The sequence below is a fragment of the Triticum aestivum genome, chromosome 1A (genome assembly GCF_018294505.1).
Source record: "Triticum aestivum cultivar Chinese Spring chromosome 1A, IWGSC CS RefSeq v2.1, whole genome shotgun sequence".
Lineage (NCBI taxonomy): Eukaryota > Viridiplantae > Streptophyta > Magnoliopsida > Poales > Poaceae > Triticum > Triticum aestivum.
The window spans coordinates 549,170,134-549,179,171 of NC_057794.1; the positions used below are offsets into that span (position 1 = coordinate 549,170,134).

The window sequence follows — 9,038 nt, forward strand, 5'->3', positions numbered from 1 at the left end:
AAAATGAGTATTTAGAAATGGAGGGAGTATTTTTTTTTGAAACTAATGGAGGGAGTATTTCACAAGTCAATGAGTGATTATTTAAATTAAAAATGAACAACATTCCTTTTCCTGCCAGGCAGAGTGTCTCATCTTTTATGGACTTACCAAATAAACTATATTCTATTTGGCAAGTCAATAAGTGATTGCAAAAAAATCATGAAAGAATTTGGTAATATTTATTTACACAATCATATAATACGGAATTATGGCCGTATTAGAATATTTATACACCGTAGCAACCCACGGGCAAATACCTAGTATTTAGAAACGGATGGAGTACATGCTAACTTTAAGCTGTAGACGGCACACTCAGACAAAACACAAAACAAAGACCCATTCGTCTCTCTGAGACCATAGAGATGAACACATATCGGGACAAGTACATTATTATCCAAGGGGGGATTTCAAACTTCTATTTTGTCGTTTGCTTCTCAAGCACCAAATCAGCGAGACACATTGATGAATGATGAGAGGCGGCGATCTACTGGTCCATCCTCATGATGCAGCGCAGGCCCTCCCCCTTGAGCATGAGGTCGAACGCCGTGTTGATTTCCGAGAAGGGCACACTATGTGTGATGAACTTCTCCAGGTCCAGCTCCTTCCTCATGTACATCTCCACGACTTTGGGGAGGTCGGTGCGTGGCTTGTAGTTGCCGAACAAGGTGCCTTTCAAGGTCTTCTCGTTGAGGAAGTTCACTGGGTGGGTCTTGAACACCGCCTCCTTGTGCGGCACGCCCACCAGCACAGCCACGCCCCACCCCTGCATCCACCAGATTGCAACATTCAGTCTAAACTCTTCTAAAGCAGAACCTGTGATTTGGAGTACATAATTTATTGAGGTAAATACATCACTGGTGCTTGAACTTGCCAGGAATGTGCACTTTAATGCCTGAACTTGCAAAATACATTGAACTGGTTCCCTAACTTGGCATAGACGTGCATATACGGTTCAAATTCGTTTCTATATGTCCGCGACGCTGACAATCGCGCCATCATGGCATGGGACTCACTGTCAGGGACAGGGTGTGTGGCCTGGTTTTTTTAGGAGAACCCTCTAGAATACTTTTTCCTTGCAAAGATAAATTATAAAAAATATATTAATAATTAAAAATGCGTACGGGGTTCAAGACAACAACCTGACACGCACAGGTGAGTGTGGCTAGCCAGTATGCCGGCTCAAATTTAGCATCATAAAAGGATTCATACAGTATACATATATAAAGCTGAACAACATAAATTTAAAAATTTATTCGAGCAATATAGCCCTGTTTATTTGAACCTACAACCAGGGGCTATAGAGCCGACGCACATACCACTCCAACTGACAACATCTAATGGTAAAAATGATAAATTTAGGTTTATAACATAACAAGCCCCTCTCACTAAATTAGACCATGGCGTGGCTCAGTTTTTTTATTTCAAAATTTTGTAAAAATTACGTAAAGTATAATCATTTGTTACAAACAATAGACATATATTTAAAACAAATTACATTAAAAATTTCATATAATTACATAAAATACCAATGCAATAATTTAACAAAAATACACATAATAAAATTATGAATTAAGATTATATCTTATAATTTGAAAAAAATGTTTGCCTTTTAATAAAATATTATATTGGTTTTACAAATGTTCATATATGTAAATAAATTCTCATATAATTTTAAAGTTTCCACATTCTGAAAAAAATATTCACGTAGTATATAAATGTGTTAAATGCTTTAAGTAAAAACTGTGTGTTTTCTAAAAAAAAATACAAGCCTAGTGCGCCCTTAGATTGCGGATCCTCATATGAATAATACTTGAATCATATAAACATGTTTATCATTCATAAATATTTTCAATTGAATGAGCATGTCTTAAAATAACATGTGATTTTTTAATGACATGAAGATTTTTGCATTCTTTTGAAATTATGTTTGTTAGACAGTCATATAGATTACTTGTACTTTTGATACATGAGAACTCATTGGTTGGAATGACATCTGTACCTGGTCTATAAGCTTTGGTCGGATGTTCGAGTCATATAGTTGGTACTATTTTTGCTGGTTCATTAAATTTCTTTTATTTATACTTCGCAAAAATCCCTTTATTTATGTTGTTCCGCCTAGTTTATAAAGGTTATGAATCATCATGAAGCAGCAAATGTGAAGTGGTCTATTGGCTAGCCCAGCATGCACTTGACTAGTAGGTCGCCCTTTCTAACCACCACGGCGCTAGTTTTTATTATTTTATAATTATAGTATGAAAAATAATTGTAGCGCAAGGTTATGAATCATCATGAAGCAAAAAATTTGTCAGTTTTTCTATAAGGGCCTTATTGTATGAAAAATAATTTTGCAGGGGTTTTTGCAAAAGAAAAAAAAACAGGCCACACACCCTTGTCTCCATTGTCCAGTCATTGACAACGGGTGCCATGCCATGTTGGCACGCCTCATCAGCGTCGCGGACGTATACAAACGTCATTTGAACCGTATATGCACGTCCATGCCAAGTTATGGAATCAGTTCAATGTATTTTACAAGTTCAGGCACTAAACTGCACATCCATAGCAAGTTCAAGCATCACTGGTGTATTTACCTCTAATTTATTTATAGTAGGTATAGTGCGAGCTACGTACATCATGGACACATTCGAAGGCGGCGATCATGGCGTCGATGTCGCCAGTGCACTCAACCGCGCGGTCGACTCCGCCATTGGTCATCTCGACAAGCACCTGGAGAGCATCATTGCACAGTGAGTCTTATCATATCTGAAGATTGAACCAAGGGAAAAATATTTACCGAGGGACATGAACAGACCTCTTGCACGGGCTTAGTGTGGTCCTTTGGGTTCACAAAGTCTGTGCATCCAAATTCCTTAGCTAAAAAATAATGTAGTACATCATGTTGTTAGGTTCAGTGTTCTATCAATCCAAAAACATTAGCCAAGACATCCTTGTTTTCAGACTATTGTACCGTGTTCGTATTTTGCAGGGTTCAAATCCACACCAATGATCCTTGATGCACCAGCCATCCTGGCCCCTTCCATGGCCTGCTCATGTGAAAAGCATACAGTCATTATTAATGGCTATAGCGCATAATTCTCTTCAGCCTGTAAAAATATGTCGTGGAAGATTAACATCTTGGAACGTTACTCACAGCAAGTCCTACAGCTCCAAGACCGAAAATCGCCACCGTGGAACCCTTTTTTGGTTTTGCGACATTGAGCGTGGCGCCAAGTCCTGAAGAGAAAATGAACTCAGCAACTAATCGAGGCATCCTAAACCATTGTGCTTGATTTGGAAAAATGGCATGACAAGCTATTATATCAGTCTTACCAGTAGAGATGCCACAACTGAGAACACAAACTTTGTCGAGGGGCGCCTCGGGGTTGATCTTCGCGAGGCAACCGACATGGATGACGATGTACTCGCTGAAGGTGGAGGTCCCGGCAAAGTGGAAAATCGGCTTCCCGTTGATGGTGAAGCGAGACTGCCCATCGCCGATCATCACGCCACGATCCACGGGCCTGAGGAGATCACAAAGGTTGCTCTCCTCTGACTTGCAGTGGGCACAGTCCTTACACTCGCCGGTGAACACCGGGAGGACATGGTCACCCGGCACAAGCTCAATCACGCCTTCTCCGACGCTCTCAACGATGCTGCGACAAAGAAGCTACTTGGTGAAAAGAGATGCCAGAAAAGATAAACTATGAAGATCAGTGTTGAGGATGACTATAATTACTTAATTAGAAGGCAGAGAGAATAAACTACGTATGATTTATGATTTAAGATTCTTCCTCCAACCTACGAAACTGAAACAGAACAAGACAGAGACACAGAGGATGCATATATACCCTCCAGCTGGTTAAAAATAGATGTCTTCTTAGCAAGTGGCTATACATAATATCTACTGAGCCCATCGGTATTGGATACAAATCTTACGGAATAAATACTTACACTCTAAGACTTTGGCCCAAGTCACCGCTAGGCCAAAGGACTCACCATTCTAGGAGGGATTAATAAGGACGAAAGCAACTTTTTTCTAACGAGTGAATTTCCTAGCTGGTAATGGTAATACTACTTGATTTTGGGAGGATACATGGCTAGGCACTAGTAGAAAACGGGCCTTTAGTCCCGGTTCCGGAACCGGGACTAAAGCCCAAATCCTTTAGTCCCGGTTTGCTTATGAACCGGGACTAAAGGAGCTCCACGTGGCCGATTTATGAAGCTCCACCTTACGGTTGGTAACACCAACCGGGATTAAAGGATTTTTTTTTTCAAAATTTGTTTTTCTGAATTTTTTTGATTTTCAAATTTCTGAATTATTTTCAAATTTAATCTCCAATCACCCTCATCACCACTGAAGTATGTACCACTCATTCCAAATCATCTAACTTCCCGGCTGGTCATCCATCCTCACATTACCCCAGTCTAAGCACGCTTAACTTTCGAGTTTTATTCTCCCTAGTTTCCAAGTCTGCACTTGCTGTTTTCCTGACAATAGTAAGCTGTCAATCCTATTAGTCCTTAGGAGTTGAACTTGAGCATGAAGCACCGTTTGAGTTTGAAACTATTATTCTAAAAAACAATAATTCATTAGTAACACTAATATTTCTTGAATAAGTAGTTCGACCATAGTTTGACCATAGCTTGATAAAAAATTCAAAAAAACTTAAATTTAAGGATAACTTTTTTTCCTTTCAGAATTTGAGAATTCTAAAAATTTGCAAAACGGGCTATGGCGGTCGAAATCGGAAAAGGATTTTCGTGCTGAACATTTTGACATCGTATGCAAAAGTTATAGCCGTTTTACTTTTTCATAACACTTTTTTGCAAAACATGTCGAAGTTTATGCTTTTTAATTTTCCTAACTAGTAGATATAGTAACATAACTACATCTCGAATGATTTTTTTTGAAGTTTTTATCATTTCTTTTATTTTTTTCAAAACTGAAATGGCGATACGCGGGGGGGGGGGGGGGGGGGGGTAGAGTTTGATGGTGTCCAACAGAAGCATACTACAACATGGTGTCCATCCAAACCTACCGTCGACTATATCTGCTAGCACCGTCCCAACCAGAGTCACAACTAAGGTTAACCAAGCCAGAGTCACATTCTATTAAAGTGGCAAAAATAATTACTTTTTAATATATAAAAACAACTATATAAGCAAAGTAGTGCTGTTTTAATTAAAAATCCTAATTTAAATTATTCTAAAAATAACCAAATAAATCTTACTGTGACAACAATCTGACATGTGAATAGGAGCAAAAAGAATTAAATTAAAACTATTTTTAAACTCAAATTATTCATAATCTAGGGTTTGAAGCAAATTTGAACAAATACATATTTAAATCATTCAAATTTGAAAACTAATGGCACAAACAGAAACTAGACAAAATTTTGAATCTAATGCAAAAATAATCACTCAAAAACATCAAATATCCTAAAATATATAAGCAATTTAAAACATAAACTCGATATTGTGCAACGTAAGAGGGATTATGTTGCCGCAGTATTAAATTCGATACATCTTAATATCCAATTTAGGAGATCCCTAGTATGGGAACGTTGGAATGCTTGGTTGCACCTGATTCGTAGGTTGATGCAGGTTCACCTATCTGATCAGGCGAATACAATTCGCTGGAAGTTAACTATGAATGGAATCTTCTCAGTGAAATCCATGTATTCTGACCTAATTGATATGACTCCGGGCCATTGTCGAGGTCATTGCATATTTGGAGGATTAAAGTTCCGCTTCGTATTAAAATATTTACGTGGTTTGTCCATAAAGAGATTATTCTAACCAAAGATAACTTGGCAAAAAGGAATTGGGTTGGTAACTCTAGGTGTTGTTTTTGTGATAAAAAAGAAACGATTAAACACCTCTTTCTCGAATGTCCTCACAATTATTATGGTGATCAATTTATATAGCCTTTAATGTTCAACCTCCGAGAAGCATAAACACGTTATTTGGGACGTGGCTTAATGGAGTGGACGTACACTTAGCTAAACATATTCGGATAGGATTATGTGCATTATTTTGGGCTATATGAAACACTAGAAATTATATGATTTTTAATGGGACACAATTCACTAATTATTTGCAGATTATCTACAGAGCTACAGCTTGGATCCGTATATGGTCTTTACTAACTCATGTGGATTTCAGGAAGCCTTTGGTTATTGGGTGCAACCATTGTGAGCAGCCAATTTGGGTGGCGAGCTAATAATAGGCTAGATGTGTAGGCATCGTAGCTTATTTTTATATCACCGGATGTGACACTTTTCAGTCTTATATCGCCAGGTGTGGCGCTTTCCAGATTTATTTACTTTCGACTACTGCTCAGTTTATGAGCATCTTTGGACCTTATGACTTTGTTACATTTTTGTTTAATAATATGATTGTATGCATCGATTGATGCAGAGGCCGGAGTGTTCCTTCTTTTCAAGAAAAAAAAAATACCCTCCAGCTTCATGGCCCAAGATCCTAGGGAAAACTGGAGTTTGGCCCTGCACAAATCCAAGCAGAACATCACAAAATTTAATTAGCCACTGCCCACTGATACATCACAATATACCCAATAGGAAAACACAAACCCAAGTGGGATACCTTGGCTTCCCAGAAGTAGACGTCAGTGTGGCAGAGGGCGGTGTAGAGGATCTTGACGCGCACCTCCATGGCCTGCGGCGGCGCCACCTCCACCTCCTCGATCGACAGCGGCTTCCCGGCCTCCCATGCCACCGCCGCTGCAAGCAATCAACCATGCAACTGAGATCTCCATCCTCGAAACATCAACCAAAATCCGATGAAACTAACTGCATGCTATCGCAGAAACAAACCTTTGCACTTGATCACCTTCCCGGCGGTAGCCATCCTTGACGCTAGAAGAAGAGAAAGATGGATCTTTGTCGCTGTTTCTGCTTTGCAGTTCGTTGCTAGATTTTGGTGAGGAACGAAGGTGAGGCTGAGACCTGTATATATACTGCTGGTGCTGGAGTCATCGGCGAGTAATTAAGGCCAGCTTGCAGTGCAAGCGGGGATAGAAGATGGATTGTTTTTTCTTGGAGAAGGCGGCCGAAATGAAGGCTCTGCGCGCGTGTCCGCTGGTTTCAAAATTGGGCCAATGTGGTATCTGGAAAACGTTGTGAAGTGATCAAGGGGCTACAGGTCGACGGTAGGCGAGGGGGAGTAAAAAACCAGCGCTGTGGCCGGAGAGGGCTGACTTTGCATTGGTGATCAAAGCCAGGGCGACCGAGAAAATCAACTGCCAAAACAGCAGCGTCCTCGTTTTGCAACGGTCCACGGCCTGGCGCATCGTCAACGGGACCAGGCGTCCCTCGTTTTGCTGAACATTTGTTCAATTGCCTTTTTTTAAAAAAAATTGCAACTTTTTCAAAATAACTTTTTTTTTTCAAATTCGTGAACCTTCTTTTCGAAATTCTTGAACTTGATTCAAATTTGTGAACACTTTTCAGATTAGTGTAACTTTTTAAATTCATTCACAAACTTTTTTCAAATTTGCAAAAAAAATCAAGTTCACTAACATTTTAAAATCCGTAGACATTTTCGTACTCATTAACCTTTCTCAAATTATGAACCTTTTCAATTTCATAAACTATTTTCAAATTCATGAACTTTTTCTAGATTCATGATTTTTTTCAAAAGTCGACTGGTCAAATTGGTTAACAGTTGACCACCAATAGTTAATGGAGCGAACAAAAACCGGTTGCGTGAGCAAGCGAGCGAACGAAATTGGTTGCATGCGAACAAAAACTCTGTTTGTCTCTCCTCTCCTCTCGCGACCGTGACGGGGCGACGTGGTCGCGGCGACCTCTTCCTCCTCCAGCCCCCCTCCCCCCTTCCTCCCCGCAGCCGTCGCTGGCGCCCGCGGCCCCCTGACCTTTTCCTCCCGGTGGCTTTATGGCGTGGGGCGGAGCTGCACCGAGGGCGCACCTAGGCGGCGGCGGTCTGGCTGGCGGCGAGGCTCCCCGATGCGGCGTGGGCGGGTGGCTGGGCGGCTGGGTGGCACAGCGGCGCGACCTGGCGACGGTGCTCGGCCCAGATCTGCATCGGGGCAGGTCTGCAGCGTGACTCCCGGGAGGCAGGGGAGCAGCGACGAACGGCGGGGTGCTGGCGGCGCCGATGCCAGCCTGCTACAGCGTGCCTGGCGGGGCTTAGCAGGCCCGTTTCGGGCCTGGTCGGGCTAGGGGTGGCCTGGTATGCCACACTACCGTGTTCGGACGGCTACCGCGACGGTGCCGAAGGCGCGGGCCTCTCGCACGACGGTGGTGCAGGTGGTTCCCTCCCGTCAGCCTTGGTGTTGCTGCTCCCATCGCTTGGCTCTTCTCTCCGGTCTTCCTGGCCTCGTGTTGGTGCTCGCAGTGAGACGGCGTGGGTGGCGGCGCAACCATGATGGCGCATGGTGTTGGGCGGTGGTTTGGCTGGTCGGCTCCGGTTGGGCGGTGGGGTTTGATGTGCGGGAGAAATCCTTGTCGGTCCGTCCGGCTCCGATGCGGTGACACCGGCGGGTGCCACTTTCCCTTCTTGGAGGGTGTCGGTAGTTACCATCCCCCACCTCTCTCCGCGTACTGGGGGAAACCCTAGGATTCGTCCGGCCAGCAGCGTCGTCGGTGTCGCATTCCTTTTTGAAGGTGTTGCTTAGTACGCAGTAGATCGGAGCTTCGGGCTGTGGTGGTTCTTCCTGAGGGCGCAACGGTCGCGGGTCTTCCGCGCTTTGTCGAGCTGCCGCTGTTGGCATTTGTTTCTTTTTCTTTTTCTTTTAGGCTTGATGTGCTACTCGCCTCAGCATTGTGACGTGTATAATGATGATTTGTTTTGGAATACAAAGCGAGGGAACTTTTTTTTAGGTAAATTGGTTGCATGCGCGAGCGAGTGATCCGTGGGCTTGTTGGGCCAGTCCACGCAAGCGGCTGCAGCACCAGGTTTAGTAATGGCGCGTGAAGCGCCGATTAAGCACTGCCGGACGATGCTCAGTTATAAAGGCC

The 9,038-nt window shown here is 42.6% G+C and overlaps 1 protein-coding gene across 1 annotated transcript; it reads right to left on the reverse strand.

Annotated features, from left to right (window-relative positions):
• Positions 1–523: 523 nt before the first annotated feature.
• LOC123065983 (alcohol dehydrogenase 3-like) lies at positions 524–6,912 on the reverse strand. The gene is made up of 9 exons (XM_044489163.1): positions 6,873–6,912; positions 6,643–6,779; positions 6,496–6,542; positions 3,367–3,689; positions 3,188–3,270; positions 3,005–3,080; positions 2,849–2,910; positions 2,668–2,763; positions 524–802 (listed from the first exon to the last, which is right to left on the reverse strand). The coding sequence occupies exons 1-9, from the start codon at positions 6,904–6,906 to the stop codon at positions 524–526; spliced, it is 1,137 nt and encodes a 378-aa protein (XP_044345098.1). The 5' UTR covers positions 6,907–6,912.
• Between the last annotated feature and the right edge of the window lie 2,126 nt (positions 6,913–9,038).

What these genes read in the sequence shown, in the direction of transcription:
- LOC123065983 (XM_044489163.1), bottom strand. Translation starts at nt 6,906, where the DNA reads ATGGCTACCGCCGGGAAGGTGATCAAGTGCAAAG. An exon ending in CCCTGCAAAATACGAACACG is followed by an intron (nt 2,911 to 3,004) that starts GTACAATAGTCT and finishes ATTATTTTTTAG; the next exon opens with CTAAGGAATTTGGATGCACA. An exon ending in ACACTAAGCCCGTGCAAGAG is followed by an intron (nt 2,764 to 2,848) that starts GTCTGTTCATGT and finishes GATGCTCTCCAG; the next exon opens with GTGCTTGTCGAGATGACCAA.